At 39.2% G+C, this 20,306-nt stretch overlaps 1 protein-coding gene across 1 annotated transcript in view; it reads left to right on the top strand.

Annotated features, from left to right (window-relative positions):
• AHRR (aryl-hydrocarbon receptor repressor) overlaps positions 1 to 20,306 on the top strand; it is a 95,336-nt gene that overhangs the window by 18,250 nt on the left and 56,780 nt on the right. Inside the window, exon 3 of the mRNA XM_040549381.1 lies at positions 5,919 to 6,100. Coding sequence (XP_040405315.1) covers positions 5,919 to 6,100 — 182 coding nt within the window. The remainder of the gene's footprint in view (positions 1 to 5,918; positions 6,101 to 20,306) is intronic.

The raw sequence follows: 20,306 nt of genomic DNA, 5'->3' as shown, positions 1-20,306 counted from the left end.
TTTGGATTTTGGAGAGTATTTGCACATGAACCACTTGTTGCCACTTAAAAAAAGGTATTTTTTTAGTGTAAAATACATAACAGGTGAGGATTTCAATAGACAAAGATGATGAATGAAGAACAGTATTCTTTCTGCAACACCTGAGTGTTAGATCCAAAATGTATACAACGTTTTTGCACTACTGTTCAAGTATGCATCTGGATACTTTATACATGCATGAGGTGTGGAACTTCTCCAGTACGTGAGATTGCCTCTGTGCAGAACTGTTTATGAATCATAACTCATGTGGGAAAGGAAGAAGAGTTGCAGATGCTTTGAGAAACATTAAGCTTCAGGTTTGGAGTGTGCATATTAGCAAGAACTTATCTCTGAGATGACTTCTAGGTAAAAGCAATGGCTAAGAAAGCTACCCACTATCAAAGGATGTAAGTGTCCTCAGGAGCCTTTTAGGAAATTCTGGCTTCAACAAAATCAAAGGCAGATTCTCACTGAATTAGATGGAACCAAGGTTTTTACCTTTTGAGCCACTGTAAGTAGTGCTACTTTGAAAATATCTGCTACGAGATGGCAAGGCTGGTACCTGAACATGAGCCTATCCACCCAGGATATATACAGTTTCGATGAAGAAACTTGGTTTTGGTTAAATAAGGGAGATCATATGCTCGGAGTTATTATAACACAGCTCCCACATTAGAGACTGCCCTCTATTTTCTGTGAATAGTTACTTATCACTTGCTGAGGATGATTTCTCACTTCCTAGCAACACTAGTCTCTTCCTCAAACCTTATCTCTTTGTGGTCTTGGTGTCTGGTAAGCCTTTCCTGTGCTCATTCCCTCATTCAGGGACTTCCTAACCCTGCTCTGAAGAGGCTCTGAATGCCCATGACTGACTTACGGAGTCCTGAGCTCCTTTCACAGTCTATGCCCTTCAGTCCTATGGATCTTACTGACATTTCAGGACTATGAGGTCTCCTTACCAGCCTCAAATAATTTATCTTGAATTTAGAAGGATAGACATATCCTATTTATTGAATAGCATGTTCAACCACGATTTTTGATCCATGTTGTGCTGTGGTGTTGTTTATTTTTTTTATTATTTTTTTTAAAGAATTTGTCTTGTTTGATAGCATAACACATTTTCCTCTATGGCCTTGTCCTGTTTTTCTGCCTGTATGGATTCATGGTTACTAGTCTGAGCAGGAGATGTGGATTTCTTAGGGATTCGTGGATTAGACCTTTTGAAGGCCAGGGTTCAGAAGACAGAGGCGTAACACTCCCCTGTGCAGAACAACTAAGTCTTTGACGTCTACCTATAGTCAGTGCATCCCAGGAAGCCAACTCTCCTCCCCTCCGTTAGCACTTTGTGATCAGGCTGTCAAGCCAGTTGGTGATCCTGCAGCTGGCTTTTAAGTTAGGACATCACAGAATGATAGCACTCATGATGTTCACAGTTTTTCGGGCACAAGATATCAGCAATTGTATTCTGAGGTAGCTTTACAGAACAAGGAGGAACACGTATGAAGAAGCTCTACGGCAGAATGCAGAGAACAGTATGACAATGAAAAAAACGTAGAAAATTTGTATTTGTAAGAGCTGGTATGTTTCTGTCTTCTTCTCTACTAGGAAAAACTGTCTTCACTAGGTTGCCATTCTTCAGACAGTACACCAGGTTTAAGTTTGACCTTCATATATACAAATAACTCTAAAATCCTAGCTGTTCTCCTTTGGTCACAGACAGCTTTCAAACAAGCCCTATTAAATGTGGTCTACACTAAAGGATTTTGGCATTTATGGAATCAGTTCAAACACCTGGAGCTCAAGCTGGTTGAATATTTTCTGTCAGTTATGCTTTTCATCCAGAAAAATTGAGTATTTTGAGTGAAGGAAATATTTTCTACTGAAGTGTTTGTTTCCTGTGGAAACCTAACATTTTACTAGTAACTCAAGCGTGTGAAACCTAAAGAGATCTTGTTTTTAACCTCAAACTAAAATCACTGCATTGAAATTAATACTCATATTAAAGATGCTAGAGCGATGCGTCAGGACAGTTACCATTTGAGATTCATCCACTTTTCATCTCAAACCCTGGCAACTTGTAAAACTCTCTCTCTCTGCAAAACATTTCTTGTAATGTTTTACAGCTCTTTAAAGGCAAGCTCAGCTGCCTTAGCTCTGAGTGTATCTACAACTGCTCCAAACTGCCCAGTTGAGCCAGAACTGTATCAGTGCCAGGGTAAACAGAGACCTCAGGAGGTGCAGCTCTCTCCTGTTTCTTAGTTCTCATTTTAAGGCCCTCTGTGGCATAGTCCTTCCTCTTACTTGGTGTCACACTATCCAACCTCTCATCTGCTCTGCCAGGGTGATGTCTTCGTGACCATTAGTTCTGCTTTCTCCTTTTTTTTTTGCCGTGAAGACTCAGAAGAAGTGGACAATGGAAAAGGGTCACCTTTTCTTCAACCAGCTTTCTCTCATCTCGTCCTTTTCACTCATAGGGGACAGTGAGCATTTGCACATGGCCAGTTGCCACTGGAGCTCAGCTGTGCCAGGCTATTGATGCAGTGCCCAAGCACAGCTCAGCAGCTATGGGTGCTGGTCAATTTGTTCATGATAGTCATCTTGCTGTTACTTTGTGCCTAGTCTATCTGTTGCATCTCATGGTCTCTCTCTTCCCTTTCCCTTCTTACTGAAAGCTTCCCATCGTATTAGATGATTAGATTTTCTCAGTTTAGATCCTCCATGGGTTTCACACTACAGCATACTTTGAAAACTTCTTCAGACTGAACTTTCTGTTCAAGGGGCAGGGCTCCCTCAGCGGGCAGCAGGTAGTGGAGGAGCAGATACCATGCTCTGCAGACAAGAGCTGTAGCTGCAGGAAATTCCTCTGCAAGCTCACCGAACTGGTTTACAGAAGTGGCAGTCCGTGGGTCCTGGGCACACTGAATCGTTGAAGCGCAAATGGCTCAATGCCTTATGTACCAATAAAACAGAAAACGTTCTCTGCATCAGCTCCCACACTCATTTCCTACTGAACAGGGACTGGTGGCATGGATCCTGTGCAGGAACACGTACTTGCTACTGCAGAGCAAAATCTGGATGATCTAACCGCACAAAGAGGAAATGCCAGCTTTACGGTTTTAAGTACAGGTGCCACTTTATTGTAGTAGTAGTGTATGAAAAGCAGATTAAAAGAGGCATTATAGAATGAGTGTTGTGTTCCTTAGGACCTTATTTATGCAGTTTGAGAATCAGTTTTAACACAAACACGACAAGCATGGCTAGTTTCAGCTCAAAATAAGGGCTAGAATTTCCATTCACCTCAAAACAACTCATTGAAGAATTTTCCTGCTTGCTCTTTTCTTTTGTAGGACAGCTAAGTTAGCCTTTCTGTGGAACTTGCATTGTTTCAAATCTCATCCACTTGGCACCTAATTACCATTTGCATCAAACTTCCATTTGTTTGGATTTACTCACTGACTGAATCATTTCCTTGAGTTTTCAGGAAGACTCCATCCTGAACTTTCTCTTGCAGTCTTTTTACACCATTCCCTGTAATTTCCAGACAACTGATCTCTTAGTACAAATGCAGTCCATGTATTTGCCATGCCTCTCTGGCATAGAGCAGTTGATAGTTTATACGGTAAATAGGCTCGAACAATTTCTGTTCCATGTAACTCTTGAAAATTTTTATCTTTTGAACTCATTGGCCTAATTTTTCTTATTGGAATTATTTTTTTCTGTACTAAGTTGCTTCCTTACTTCAGTTTGTTTGTCATGTGTAAAGGGCAATGAGTAAAAGTCTATGTTCTTTAGCTTATTCTGAACTATGGGCTATATCCCTACAAAATTGTTGCTATCCACTGGTCAGATATCTTTTGGTGTCAAAAGTGAGAAAGGCTGAGCTTCAAGGTTGACTCCAAAAAAGTTAGTACCCATTATGTACAAAGAGTAGTCCTTCTTTGTGGATTGCATTAATTGTTGAATATTTTCTCTCTCTCATAGAGGAAATTCCCAATCCATAAAATCTCCTCCATGCCTCTGAAAGCAGCTCATTCTGTTATTGAAGGACCACATGCCTTTTTAGGCAATTTTAAATGAAAAATCAGGAATTATGTGTTTTCATCGACACCTATCTTGAATATTTTTTCATTCTGTCTGTGTGTTGATGCTATCCTGTCAAATTGAACTGAATGCTCACAAAGATAGCAATGATTTTTTCAAATCTGGTTCGATTTGAAAGGTTTTCACTTTGTAGCAAAGTCAGCAATCCCATGTATGTAACATTGATCTTTTTTACTAATTCCTAAACATAACATTTTTTTTTCTAACTACTTAAAAAGCAGAATTAAGATTGCATAAGAAGACAACGCTCAAAGTATGTTGTACTTTAACCCTTGACCACCTTGTGAAATACTAATGCTCAAAATTAAAATTATCATTGAAAAATGGAATCAAGGTGTGGCATGTCAAACTGCAGCAGAAATGTGCTACAAGTAACTAGATGCACTCTGTTTCTCCACTGGAGCACTAGCTAAGCTGCATAAGCTTATGCTTCTTGTCTTTGCTTAGGTGGAAGTGGGAGCTGTTAGCACACCCATCTTTTCCTTGTCCACCATTTCCCATTCTTGCAGTACTTTTCCACTCTTTTCCCCCATGATCTTTCTCTAAATGTCTCTTCTGAAGAAAGGGCCTCAGGAGAAATGTGGCAATGTGCCATAACACCAAAGAGAAAAAGGGCGATGTGGGAGTGTGGTGGAGACCACCAGACACAACACCAAGTGCCCGGGACGATGCTAGCTCAGCTGCAGCCCTGGGTTGCTGTAAGCCCTTGGCGATTGTGTATTCATGCAGTTTGCAGCTCCAGTGGCCTGTGGCTTATTTTTGGATAAAGCATGTGACTACTGCTTTGTCCAGCAATGGCTGTCTGCTGGAGATAACAGCCTTCTCGACCTTACCACAAATGTCTTGGTGCTTACGTGACAAGTCTGTTTTGCCCACTGAACATCCCTCACTGTCATGCTGGACACCCCAAAATTGATCACCCCTCACTGGACGCCCCAAAACCGAGTAGTTTAAAATTCACCATTTTGCCTGTGCAACTTTAATCTAACACCTTCCTCACTGGGGATGCATTTCATCTTGTACATTTTCACAACAATTGTTCTGAGATATCTGGTCCTGTTCACTGCATGGACACACCATGGGGCTGGGGTAGGAGTGTTTGGTTTTGAAATCTGAATAATGTTAATCTTAATGTTTTGGGAGGAATATGAATGTTCTTAAGAGAGAAACCAAATTCTTATCTTTGTTACTACTGACATACAAAAGATAAAATGGAGAACGTTCACGGGAGTTTTGAGCCTGGCAAAAGAATGTCTCTTCATGTTGCTTCCCGTACTCTTTTTATCATGTCCAAAGACAGGCTCTTTTCTTGATTATCTCCTGAGCTACAGGTTAATTCTGAGTCATTAAATGGAGGGCACTAAGAGGCTTTAAATGAATACAGTGGGTGCTGAATAGGTTCATCCATTAGTCATGGTAATTTTATTCTGCTGTTCAGATACTAATCTGTACAACATTGATGAGAAATCATTTTTTTCTGGTGTTCACTAAGACACAAAGATAGCGCCCATTCCCCTAAGATCAGAGGGTCCTGAATAAGAGATATCATTTCTTCATCCATTTTCCACTGGGTAGATGTGAAAAGAGAGGCCAATGTCCATGTCTTTGCACAACGGCAAACGCAGAATGGTGAAATTTAAAATGTCTTTTCAGCAGGGGATAGAAACTTAGCAGATTTGCATAGAACCTAGATTAACTACACTTGTTATCAACTGACTGCAGACAACATCTCAGTCCCTGCTTGTACTACCTGGAGGTAAAACAGGTAATCGAAAATGTGATTCTCTTCTCCACCACAGAAGGCCTGCAGCTGGGAATGAAAAATCAAATCCTTCAAAGAGGCACAGGGACCGTCTGAATGCAGAACTTGACCATCTGGCCAGCCTCCTGCCTTTCCCACCTGACATAATATCCAAGCTGGACAAACTGTCCGTGTTGCGCCTTAGCGTCAGCTATCTGCGAGTCAAAAGTTTCTTTCAAGGTAGGTCTCTTTAAGATATCAGTATGCAGTTAAAAGTCTCCCTCTTGCTTATTGCTGCTTTCTACTAACCATGAGTAAAATTAAAATGTAGTATTATACTGGTAAAGTAAAAAAAGAAAGATCTAATCTCTATTATTGAACGTACTTATCTTGCGTATGAGATGTTGCTTTGGAAATGTTGTGCATTTCCTCCTATGCTGTTTGTGTGTTTTTTACCAAATAATGGGATAACCCCCACCCTTCCTCAACATACTTTAGGAAACAGGAAAACATGACTTTAGAATACTTAAACTAGCAAAGAGTCTTGGGACAGATGTAATACCTGTAGCTACTTTGTGCTCCTTTTTTGAAGCTATTATCGTTCATGTTTACAATGTCTGTTTAAATACAACGTTAAAGTAAAGAAACTACCGTGTTACCTGTATTTACTGTATGCCCAACGGGAAATAGCCTTGCTTGAATGGCCAGGAAGATCACTTTCTTTTGGTATAAGCGAGATCTGAAGTTTAAAGTGTTGACTAAAGCTGTAATAGGCTACACTTTGTTTTTGTAGCTGTCTGGCACACCATACAATGAAAGCCAAATGTGTGTGTTCAGATGTACAGAACAAGAATTATTCCAAATTTGAAGACAGTTTTCATTTCTTCTGTTACTGCAGTATTCACAAAATCTGCAAAATCTGGATTAAGGATTCAACAACGAAAATCTTCTCAAAAGTTTTTTTTTTTTTTTTTTAATGAGAAATAAAAGCCTATTTGAAGGAGTATAACTGACTAAAACTTATAGGTGGGCTGCAGGGATGAACAGCAGTATTATTTATGGATGTTATTTTCCTTTACTACTCTTTACTACTCCTTTCTGTCACTATCCCTTATTATGTACAGTGTGTACAAGGGAGACCTTTTATTTTTGACTGAAGAATATTTGTTGGTTGACCTCTTTTTTTTTTTTTTTTGGTTTTTAAATTTTAGTATAAAAATAATGCCAGATTTTGAAGAGGCTTTGGCAGGCTGCACGACACGCTACAAGCTGACATCACGTATCATGTTACAGGTGGTGATGTTACTGATGGCAGGAGCCTCCCATGTCAACGGTGGCAGCTGGCTGCCTAGCCTCTGTCATTCGGCAATTTACAGAGTGCCTCTTCCCCTTTGTACACATACCTGAGTGTTATTACCCCTTCCTCTGAGCTCTGCTTTCATTTCCCTTGGATTCACAAGGAATAAGCTGTCTTCAGTTGCCTTTACTACTCTTCTGCCTGAGTTTCTAATATGGATTGTCCTTTTTTTTTTAAAGGATAAAATAAAACAAGTAAAGCCAGACTTCATTACTCTGAAATGTTCCATGTTTGAAGAGACTTCATTTAATTTAATCCCCAAATTACCTAATTGAACACATAGTTTGTGTTCCCTTCATTCTTATTTTTAAATGTTTACATCGTGAAACTAAGGTTACAGAAAGCATTGTTTATAGTAAAGGAAGGAAACTACATGCCATTTTAAGACAGAGAGCAGGCTGGAGGTTCAGGAGGGTGGAGTGAAGGAGAGGTGAACCCTTGAAACAGATCCGGACAAGGAATGGGTGCTAATGTCTGGTAAGAGCAGGAGCTGCAGCCTTGGCTTCACGTCACGCCATCATCTACTTCCTTGTAGTTGTGTTGTGGAGAAATGAGGCAGAGTTGGGTTTTTTAACTGAAGATTTGGTAGGAAGTCACCTAAAAAAAACAAACAAACAAGGATTATCCCCAATGTTTGGATCTTTGTTGTGACGAAAGAGCATAGAAGAGCAGAAAAGGCTTCTTTGTGGCTTTTAAAATCAAAGGATGGTACTATGTTAGGAGTTGTTAGAAAAACTAAAGATAGAGAACAGACCAATGATATGCAGAGATATTATAAAATTGAATACAAAAAATATATCTGGAAAAGCTGACCTAGAATATCCATACTAATTCACTCAGGGACAATTAATTCAAAAGAACTGGTGTTCAGTAGAAGAGAGAAACCTGGAAAATAGAACATAAAAACAATAATCGAAGAGGGACAGTGGTCAGCAAATTGTTCTGTGCTTGTAATACGATATGTTGACATAAACAAGAAAGCCAAGTGTGGATTTTGGTCTGTTTGCCCAGAGGCAGCATGTCACTAAACAGGAAGGTTATAATCCCTCTCTGCATGAGACCAGCATGACTCCATCTGGAATACAGCTTTCTGTTGTGGGCATCTCCTGGTCACAAGGGCATTAGTACATATAAAGACGTTTGGAATAAACACAGTCAAGAAGTGACTGTAAGGCTGGATGGCCAAAAAAAAAAAAAAAAAAAGAGTAAAATTAGCTCAAACACGTACAATTTATGTCCTACGGCTGTTCTTCTTCATGGGGGAGAAGGATGGCCTGTGAGACAGGAAGGAATTGCTAAGGACATTTTAGTGGAGCACAATGAAGGACCTAAGAAGCAATGATTAGCATGCTGAAATTTGGCTTGAATATCAAGCAAATCATATCTGTAATGAGTTCTGTTCAGCTATCCAATATTCCTAAAACTGATGCAGTGGAGATTCAGCACATTCAAAATTGTAGTCATAATTGGACACACAGGCATGTTCATCCTTCTTTTAAAACACTGTTCTTTGAGTTTTAAGGAAGTTAAGCTTAAATCCTATGTTTAAAAAAAGTGTTTATAAGAATGCTTTTTGCAATTTTTCTTAAAGCTTCAAGGTGCTGTTTTACACATAAGTTCACGTATGACATTGCCATTCAACCTATAGCAGTTTGTCAATTCCTGTGACAGATTATAATTACACACCTTCAACAGTTCCAGTGGTTTCCAGACATACTCGTTGACTTGCCACTAGGTGTCCTTTCAGTAGCTACTCTGGAATCCTCGGTGTGCAGCATAAATGTATTTATAGAGATCAATAGCTAATTAGAGGGCATGGAGTGACCTCACCATGTTGATTTCAGGTGTGGAAATAACTTTGCAAGGAATTAGATATTAGGGGATAGCAAGTATTCATTAGTCATGTATTCCCTTCTTGGTGACCATTATAGGTTAATACCTTGAAGCATATGGCCCGTTCATCTTAGTTAATTATTTAAGCAAAAGTTCTGGCTCTTTTCCAAAATTGAGATCTGGTTGTTAAGGCAGATTATATTAGTTATCAGTTTAACAGTCACTCTGGTGGATTTCCTCTGTCATTCTTAGAAACCTTTTCCTTTGGCTTCGGAACAATTCCTCTGCCTACTGGGTTTACAGCCTTCAATCTCTGTTATCGGTTGGCAGTGGCTCTATTAATAGTCCCACTCCCCCAGGCTATGCATTTAGTCGTTTTGCATTTTCCTGATAAGCGCTTCAAAATGGCTTGCAGCAGTAACCTTACAATCTCACCAGATCTCTTGTATAAGACAGCACAGATCTGAACGGGTACTGAGGCTGAGAGACATCAATTGCTACAGGAAGCTGTGCTGGTCATCTGGCCCTCACAAAAATTTGCCTTGGGTGGGACTGCTGTGGGTGTGGAGTGGTACTTAATGGCTGTGACCACTTGAGCTCCCTGGACCTCTGTCTTGGCCGTATTCCATCCTGGATCATTGTATTCTGTCTTCCTTTACCACTCTCGACAATACACCCTTCAGTACCTCTTATTTCTTAGTTTTTCCAGTGGTGGAAAAATGGTGGTCTTGTTCCACTTCAAACCTGACTCCCTTTCATTGATCATTTAACTTGTCCCCTTCTTGTACAGCTTTTACTTTTGCAGATCAATGTAAAAAGAGTAGCACCTTGTTCTTTTAGCATCTCAGATTTGTTCTGAGAGGCAGTTGACTTAAGCTTCCTGGTACCTCTAAGGAGAACAGCTGTGATAGTTTAGATAGACCAATAGATGAAATAAGAATACAGTTAGAACTAGAAATTAAATTTCCTAATTTTTTAGTTCTTAGTGTAAATAATAATCTTATACTGATAGGCCACTCAAATTTTCCTTCAAAATGCCAGTCATTAATGTTAATGCTTTTAACCATAAGCATTCCTAATTAATGATAACTAATATTGCCAAGTGCAGTCTTAGATGTCAAAAGTAGAGACTTTAGTATGGGCGATTCTTCAGTTATTCAAGAATTGAGGGCATTTTAATTCCTTCACTGCATAATTCAGATAAAAAGTAATTTAATCCAATAGTCTATGTTATGGTGCCCATCCAGACATATAATGCATGGGTAAATGTGTATTTTTCCTGTTTATATGCACATACACATTTGCATGCAAGCAGATAAACATGCATGCACAGGTAAAAACAGTGGCTTCTCAAAAAAAATCTCCCTTGTGCTATTATTTTGACATTTGGTGTTTATTTAGTACCAGAATTCAGTGCCTTCTCTGTATTTACTTACTTCCAGACTTCATTTCATCTTGAAAGCTGAAAATGTGATTGATTTATTGGTGACTAAGTAAGGAATGTAGCTAGTCCTGGATTAACTCTGAGAATAAATAAATTAAAAGTTTCTGTAAATTTTACATTAAAATTGTAATCCAGATTGTAATTCAGAAAATAGTGACAGTCAAGTGTGGAGACATTTTCTTTGAACTGCCTTATGTTGAAGTTATGTGTGGATTTTAAACTGAATTGCAACAGACTATGAAACATTTGTCTATAAATTTTAGTTTGTCTGCTTCCATGTAGAATTTCAGATGTTAGGAAATAGGCCTGTAAGGGACTTTCTCAGTGAATAATCAACTGTTCCTAAACCTGAGGGACATTTGTGTAATGTTTTTATGAATGTGCAACGTCAGTGATTCCGCACCTTCCTTGGCAATCCTCAACATCCGGTTCATATCTCTCCTACTGCAGTTTAAGCCTTCCTTCTTCTTAGAACTACTTATTCTCTTTTCTTGTGACACCTCTGTTTTTACAGCTGTGAAGGTGTCTCATGTTTCCCCCAGTCTTTTCTTCTTTAGACAAAACAGCCCTGCCCTGATCCCAATTTTTTTTTATTATTATTTCCCCTCCAGAGCTGTATTTTCCTTAGTCATTCTTGTTGCTCTGCTTTTGTCTTTTTTCAACATAAGTTCAGGGCACCATGCAATGCATCCTTCAATTTTACAGAGAATGATTGATAGCTTTTCTCAACTTTTCCCACACCATGGTTTCGTAAGTAAGCTTGGCCCTCTTTACAAGAAGTTTCTTTAGTTTACTTATGAAGATATTGTGAGGCTTTTCTAAGTTATGAAGACATGTAATATCTATTGTTGTTCTTTCTTCCCATTCACATGTCCTTTTATAGAGGGTAATTAATTTGGTGTGACACAGCAACATATCCGTGGCAGATCTGTTGATTCCTATATCTTTGTTATTAAGTTTTTACAAATAGATTGATTTCTTTTTCCAGTGCTTTTCTAGGGATTAAAGCCCAGCTCAGTGGTCCTACTATTCTTTGATTTCTTCTTCCCGTGCTTTCTAAAGATAAGCTCCATGTCTGCCCTCTTCTACTCTTCCAAAATCTCCCCTCATCACAATTTCTCATAAATTAATAGCTAACAGCTCTGAGAATGTTTCAGCTCAGTCTCAGAACATGCTGCAATGGATTTTGCCAGATGCAACCAACTTGCAAACACTAAACTTATGCAACCACTGGAGGTGCTAACCTTGTTGCTAGTACTTGCCAGCAGTATCTGTCTGATCCTAGCTGATGAAAGCAAAAAGGCAATAAACACTTGAAACTTTTGGTGTAGCGTCTGTGGCTGAGTAGCATCTCCATATCTATTTCTGAGCAGCAGAAAACTCTTTTCCCAGTCTTTTTATATGGTTAAAGGACTTCCAGTGTGCTTTTAATAACCTCTCCTTTCTTGATACATTTTATTTTATGCATTGGCTTTTCTGTTTTTCTTCTTACACAATTGTGCTTTATTTCATTATTTATTTATTTATTGTGAGCTTCCAATCACAAGAACTCAGGATTTTCTTAAGATGTTCTTTTGCTATCTTTCCCACTCTTCATTGCTCTTGAGATACTTTACACTTATTCCCTTCAGCCTGGTTTGTTGAAAGAACTTCAAACTTCTACTTCCCTTACATATCTATCCTAAGAGATTTCACCTTCCAGTTCTCCATGTGTACTGGAGTCTTCCTTCTTGAGATCTGGTGTCTTCATTATGCTGTTGTTTGGATTCCTGCTGCTATAAGAGCCATTGGGTCCGGGATTTCCCGGTCACTTTCACCAAGACACTGTCCCAACCTTCTCACCAGTTTCTCCCTTTCAATTCAATCTCTTCTAAATATTTATTTATTTATTTTTCCAGTTCTGGCAGGATAGCACACACTGTTTGGTTTCTGTCTTTCTTCTGATTTAACATCATATTAGCAGGTCATTTCTTCTTACTCAGTTATGTCTTTGGTGTTATCCAATTCCCACTGATGTTTATCTTTAATGGAAATTGGATTTATCCCTTTTAAGAAGAAAGCAACAAAGGATTCCTCCCAGCTGGCCTGAGTTTGAGTGTCCACAATTACTTGCAGTCTGTTCCAGCTTTCATCTCCTCCTCCTGTATCCATGGCTGTTGATCTTCTAGCTCAATAACATGTATGGATTTCTTACTACTTTTATTCAGATTCCTTAGGTTCATTAGATTTTTTACATTAGGCCGTCCTAAGAAGAGACCATGAGACTGTACCTTACTGTAGAATTTGAACATTTAGTACAACAGTCCACACCCCATAGCTGGCAGATGTGTTTCTGGTGAGAGGTATGTCAATCCAGAAAGTTACAAAATTAAAACTTGAGAAGGGTAAGGGAGCAAAGAATGGCCTTGCTTTCAGTGCATTATCCACACCATAACGCTATTCAACATTTCTTTATGAGTGCTGCTTAGCTGAACCAAAGCTCCTCTTCTGACAGTCCAGGACTCCACTGCAGTGCAAGCAGAGGGGTTCTCAGGCTTCCAGTTTCTTCCCATTGCCCTTCCAAACATTTCTGTTTTCTTTTCAAGAGTTTTTGTTTTTTTTTTTTTTCCAAAATCTCTCAGCTATTTTTTTTTCTTTTTTTTTTTTTTTTTTTCCCCTGGATTGCCAAGTTTTGCTCTTTTGGTATAAACATGTTTTTTAGATTTCATTTAACATTAGCAAGGAAGATTTTTCCACAACAAAATTTAAAAGGTTTTGAAACTGAACTCATAAGTTTGTGTTTATTGTTACAATTATGGCCTATACGGAATACATTTTTAGGGGAATTTTCTTCTTTCATTTGTTAGCTGGTTCATGTAGCCTGAAGCTTTCCCTTAAATGTTAAACCATAGTCTTAGTGAATCACAGAATCACAGAATGGCTGAGGTTGGAAAGGGCCTCTGGAGGTCATCTGGTCCAACACCCTGCTCAAGCAGGGCCACCTAGAGATGCTTGCTCAAGACTGTATCCAGGAGGCTTCTGAATGTCTCCAAGGAGGGAGTCTATACAACCTTTCTGTGCAACCTGTGCTAGTGCTTGCTCACTCACACAGAAAAAAAGCATTTCCTAATGTTTAGAGAGACCTTCTTGTGTTTCAGTTTGTGTCCATTGCCTCTTGTCCTGTTACTGGGCACCACTGAAAAGAGCTTGGTCCATCCTCTTTGCACCCTCACTTCAGGTATTTATACGTGCTGAGATCCCCCTTGAGCCTTCATTTCTCTAGACTAACGAGTCCCAGCTCTCTCAACCTTTCCTTGCACAAGAAATATTCCAATCTCTTCGTTGTCTTTGTGGACCTTTGGTGGACTCTCCATGTCTTTTATACTGGACATGTTTAGAACAGACATAGAAAAGTAAAAGAAGGAAAGATCTGGAATGTAAGTAAGTGTTATAAGAGACACTATGTTGAGAGCAGGATAAAATGCCTAGATCAGCAGTCATGGAATTATACCTCCTTGACTCCATCTCTTCACTCCCACTAATCCTTTCTTACTATGATTTATATATTGATTTCAGTTATGGAAATGATGAGAGGCTTTCAGATTATCCTTAAGCCTCTAGTTTTTGATGAAACCTATACTTTGAGTTACAAATCTAGGATTTCAGTTTCAGTCTGCTTAGCTAGGGTTGAAGCTGATACCTTGAGTCAAGAAGTGCCCAACATATTTGTATATTTTAACGTTTACAAGTTTGTTTTTTAAAGACATATTCTACTGATTTAGAGCACTCATGGTGCTGTCCTCTGAAATTGAATGCCTGAATGATTTCTGTATTGCAAGGGAAATAAAGACTTTTTTTAAAAAACACATACAAAATATCCTTAGGGTATCTGTTGCTGTAGTCCATAGCCATAACTTATTAGATTGTCTATAAGAATTTAGGTTGTTTATGTTTCTTCAAGCAGCGTATTTAACTTCTTGCACAGTAAAAGAACCTTCCTGGTCAGAGTAGGTAACAGGTAAGGCTATTCCAGTGGCTGTACTCAATCATCATATTCAATTAACCAACACATTTAGAATGTTTCAGCCAAAAAGGGACTTCTTGTGAAAGAAACACGTTTTCCCCCTTCTTCTGCTCTATAATTTTACCATTTTCTTAACGATACAGCAATTGAAAAAAGGAAAGAATATTCTCATGCAGAATTGGTATATAAGTAAATCTTTGAAGTAAGACCTACTTCTCCAAGTCATTATCTAATCAAGAGCTAAAATGCTACATCAGTGAAATTTTAGTAAAAGTGTCAAGACATTAAGACGGCTAGCTGCATTTATTCCTTACTGATACCTAGCAGGACTCAATTCTGGAGAAGCAGCTGCACGTCTACTTTCACCCATGTAACCCTTTTTCAAGCTGGTTTATTTTGACTAGGCCTTTTGACATTTTTGTATGGCATCACATTAACACATTGCTTATAGCAATGCTTCACTTTTTCTTTTCCCCTTATTTCCTGCGGAAACCATTCATTGTATGTAACAAATACCGGAGGTTGCTTGTCCTCATGGATAACCTGAAGAAGAACTCTCTGACCCTTGGGAGACTTTTGCTGACTCTTGGAAGAGGACCTTGTCTCACCTTTGTGCCTTGTTGAAAGAGCATTGAAGGTTTTTCTACCTCTTCCTGCTCATTGGCTTTCTCCTTAATTTCTTGCAAACAATGTATGTTTTGTAGGAGAAGCAGAGTAGATTGTTCAAGCAGGATTCAGAATAAGCCTACATTCAGGAAGAACAAGAGGACTATAATATTATTGAATTCCTGTCATTTTTGAAGATCAAGGGAACCTGTTGGTGCAACGATACGTTAGATATCACATTCTCAGGCTGGCTCTAAATTCCATACCTATTTTTTGGAATAATGGCAAATAAAGGATGTTAGTTATAAATAATTGTCAGTTCTTTTCTGGTACTCCTTTAGTACTCATGTGTCATGTGCTGTGGGTTGTTTATATTGGCAGACCTTGTAATCTTAGAGCTGTTAGGCTGTGTCAGGCTTCTTGCAAAGAGAGTTGGACTCTATAGACTTTGTGCTGTCTTTGGGGAATACACCATGGTTACAAGTCTTCTTGTAGAACTTCCTTTTCCAGTTCTGGATCTGTGTCTTATACCATCTTTCTATTGCTGAATGCCATTCAGCTGAAAGTTCCTGTAGGCCTCAGTGTTTCTCTTGATACTGGTAAGTCTGACTATAAAACCGGAGACCTGAAAATGACAAGTGACAGGAGAAGAACCTTTGACTATTTGATTTCTCCTAAGGTCATTTGGCACTGGAATAGTTCTGCTGTTTCTAGCAATAGAAGTACACTCAGAACCAGACAACATGGTCACAGAAACAAGTAAGGGCTGCTTTTATAGGTGTTCCCGCAAACCACGGCTGCTATATTGGTCCAATGTGAGGGGAAATCCCCCAGGCAGTTTGAGCCATTAAGCAGAGGTCTTTATCTTTGTCCAGCTTGATTAGTCATTTTTAACCATTCTGATTTGGTAGGCTTTTATGCTTGGTTCCATTTGGATAGTTCACAGTATGCATCTCATATATCATTGATATAAATAAATGTGGGCATATGACAAGGAAAGAAATGGCCCCATCTAAACCAGTAGACCGATATACGTGCTCTTTTGTATTCACAGATGTGATCTTTCTTGAGCACTGTGCTTGCTCAATCCTTCCTCTGCAGCAAAGATCCTCCTTGGCCCAGCCTGTTACCAGCTGTTGAAATACCCTCCTAGCCCCCTGTGGATCAAATTCTATTCTCCTACGCTGTAATGAATGGTCTTTCTATGGCCTCATTTTCTTGAGTTAAATTGTATTTGGATGTTGGAGACTGAGAAAGAACTTAGTGTAGGTTTAGTTCTACTGCAGCCCAAGTGATCCTTGGATATAGAAACAAGATTGGTTTTCACCATAGGAAATATTGTTTTTTCACTCCAGAAGTTGCTAGAAATTGCAGTGATTGTAGAAGGTAATAACAATAATTTTGCCCTAGTCAGTGCTGCAGTGGATGGGAGGTAGGAAAGCATTCCCTCAGGCATGAACTTTGGCTTGGTTTACACTTGTTCTCAGTTTCATGACTGATTACTGTCTCTGAGAGGAAATTTGTTTCTTTACTCCCAAGAAAATGATTTACTTTGTTTCTAATTTTAAACACAGATATGTTTTAAAGGAAAGACTCTTATTCAACAGAACAAGGAATTTAGCTTGGCACAATATAATTGCAAAGGGCTTTGAAGACGAATAGGACAAATAGTTTTAGGCTAGAGAACAGTATGGGAGACTACCTTCCTGGTTTCTCTTCTTGCTCTGCTACTGACTAACTTTTGGCTTACAGTACATGGTGAAGCTCTCTGCAGAGAACTCTGAAATAATGCAGATGTCTGAGCTGGTCCTGCAGCTAGAAGCAGATTTGGGGATACTTTGGGGAATACTTTGCACTTTGGGGATATATATGCACAAAATACTTTGCACTTTGGGGATATATAGCTAGACCTTTTCCAAGCTCCTGTTATCTCCATATAGCAGCTTGAGACACTGTGCCCACACCAACACCCTTAAAGCTAGCTCAAAGATATTTGTGCTTCACTCCATGCTTGTCTGGTGCAGACAAACTTATCTGGTGCTTGCCAGATCAGGTAACCCCATTCTTTTGTGTCTGTACAAATACGCTGGCTATGCCACGCAGACACCAAGATGACACGTGTGATCCATGGAGACGAAGAGCTGTGAGTGTAGGCTCAGACCAAGCTAGAACACATGCTCACTGCAAATAGGTCCCTTCTGCTTTAGTGTTCCTTGTCATTTATCACATTACCAAAACCCAGTAAGCTGTCCTAAGACCATTTGCCAGATAGTGTTGTGGATGGAGGTGGGTGAGAACCATATCATAGTATTGTCATAGCTGCTTTGAAGACTGTTCTTCAAGACTAGTGCAAGTATAGTCAGAAATTATTTCTAATGAGACTTCTGGGAAGGCAAACCCATTAATATCTTGAATTCAGAGCCTGCCATTCAGATGTAAATATAAAACACCACTTCCTTTCTGAGACTTCTTAAAAATAATTGGAATTACAAGGCTGTCATTCAGCTTTTTGACTTTGTAATCCCTTTATAGAGTCAGTTCATGAAGTTCTGAAATGCTGTCTTACATGCCTCACTAGCAATTCATGGTGGCTGCTGAGACCCTGAGAATTTGATGAGATTCAATCTCAGTATGAAGGCCAGGCATAGGGACTGGGGAAATGTGGAGGTTGCAAAGGTGTGCTAAACAAGAGGGAAGAGGATAAAGATTAATAGTCAGTTCTTGAACTGGCTTCCATCATGTACTAATTAGATTTTCAAGTAAATGCTCTGTTGCTTCTCTCCCTTAACCACTGACAGATGCACTTTATTATCTACTTTCAATAGTTTTATTTAAAAAAACCTTCTTTCTTGTTCTGCTCCTCAAAGTCCTGCTAATTGTTAGGTCTGAGAGCATTGCCTGTCACATGCATCAGTATAGTCTCTTTGGTGGTTTTTATCTTTTTTTTTTTTTTTATTGTTCTCTCTGTGTTGTCTGTGTCTGTTGTTTCCTGTCTTATACTAGGTATGTGTATGCTTTGTCAGTGAGTCACCAGCTTTTTATTCTGTGGTGACAAATGTGTTTCCATCTAAGAGCCCTAAAAATCCACTGGAAGGACTCAGTCCAAAGACAAGAGGATACCAAGTCATGGAAGAGGACAAGGCTAAGTGGCCTTTGTTTATTTTTTAATAAATTCTGTCTTTTCAAGATTTTATTTAATCTCTGATAAATTAAATTTAAATTCTGTTTATTGATAACACTTCATTGACTTTTTTGAATGTAATCAGGGCGTATGTTTTTATTTTCATTTTGTTCTTGGAGTTTAAAATTAGCAAATGAAATGAAATTTAATGCTAACAATAAGCAAAACACCTTGCCAGAATTCAGGTAGATACCCCCAGTTAACCCAATTACTGCTTCAGAAAATGTGTATCGATGACCGGGAACTCTTATGTCATGGAGTGCTCAGTGGTGATGTCTCTGAGTAGCAGCATGAGGCATTTGCTCAGTGTTGATGTTGAAGGAAGGACATTATAAGGTGACCTGCAGACACTGTTTCTCAGAGTTTGTTTAATAATTGATTTTACACATTCTTACCTGCCCTCACAGTCTTGAAGAAGACAGAAGTCTCTTCAGTTCAAGCCTTTCAGTCTTCCTCATTGCATAATTTCCAAAATTGTCTGGCATGTCTTTGAACGCTTGCCATGCACAAGACTGGTGCTTCCTTTCTTTTCTCCTAATCCCCTGTGCATGTCGTGGTCAGCATCACTACTGCTCTGGCATCTGCTCTCAGAAACCCTGTCAAGGTGCTGGGAGGGCTGGCTGCTCCCAAAGGGATGGAGGTCTCCATGAGACCAGTCAGGGCAGGGCCTGGAGCCAGGCCATGTCCCACCACCCGAGCCAGGAGCAGGGCAACTGGGGGCACCAGGGCAGCTCCAGACACAGGCACCAGGCACCTCTGTAGGGTTGGGCCAAGGCCAGGATCCTGGCTGGGCACAGGCATGGCTGTGAGGTGGTGAGGGCTAGAGCTCAAGCCCAGCCTCCAGGGACACTGTCAGGACCCTTGCAGCACCCACGCTTTTCCCTCTCTCCATCTTGACTACGTACCTTGCAGACATCTTGTGCCTTTCCACCATTTCTGGACTATAACTTCCTTTCTGAACACAACACAAAGACTGTTTTCCAAATCTTGAATTCTGCTCATTTCATAAGCTCTGTATGACAGGCCTTCCTGACGTCACTGTTGTTCCACAGAAATCATAGCTAATAACTTCTCTTTCTTCCCCTTTTCTCTGATGAGCAACATGCTTTGTCAGCTCTGTGGGCATCTCTATGACTGGCTTTCTCCCATCAAGGCCATGTGATTGTAATAATCCTTGCCTATTACACATTTTTCCTTATCAACCCTCTCTCCTCTTTTTGTGGCTTTGACTCTTTCCCCTACAGCCATCCTTTGTCTTCTTCACATCGCCCTTTATTGATGAAGTGCCTTTCCTGAAATCATGCTTGGGTTACACACCAGTTCCTCCAGCACAGAAGTCTTGTTATAGACAAGCTACAGGTGGCTGGTAGATTAACAGAAGTATGGAAGTAAATAAATAAATTAATGGTTTAGTTAAACCCCAAAGTTGATTATTTATCACAAGGCTTGTATGGCTGATTCTGTGCAAGATACCTGTCTTTCTAAGGCTGTGACTAGATCTTATTTAGATGCTTGGAAATCCAAAACATGAGATGGAACATGGTTTGGACAAAGAAATAATCACCATTTCTGAAAAGCTTACCTCATTTTGCTACATGATTGGGCCTAAAATTTGGCTTATTGGATTACTACAAAGTACTTGTTTTCATTTTCATTTGTTTTATATTTGGTCTAGTCTCTTTTTTTTTTTTTGGAAAGAAAATCCCAACTGACTAACACAGATGCTTTTCTCTTCTATTTAATGTAGCAGTAACATATTAGTCAGCACTCTAAACATTCACAACCATTAAGTGAAACATTTTTTTTAGATTAGTCAGAGCAGATTTCCATTTATAAATCCAGTATTTATTTGATTACAATTTTTGGTACACTCATGTAGATAACACAAGTGATAAATTTTCTAAAATCTTGACATCTGTACTAGAAGTAGAAGCAGAATGCATATCAGTAAACTAAATTAAATGCTTACTAAGAGAAGTTACAAATAAACTTTAAAACTTCCTTCAGAGAAGCTCATAATTT

Source organism: Cygnus olor, chromosome 2 (genome assembly GCF_009769625.2).
Source record: "Cygnus olor isolate bCygOlo1 chromosome 2, bCygOlo1.pri.v2, whole genome shotgun sequence".
In the NCBI taxonomy this organism is placed as follows: Eukaryota; Metazoa; Chordata; class Aves; order Anseriformes; family Anatidae; genus Cygnus; species Cygnus olor.
The sequence above is the reverse complement of the archived record's forward strand: the minus strand, read 5'-3'. Positions and strand labels throughout refer to the sequence as shown.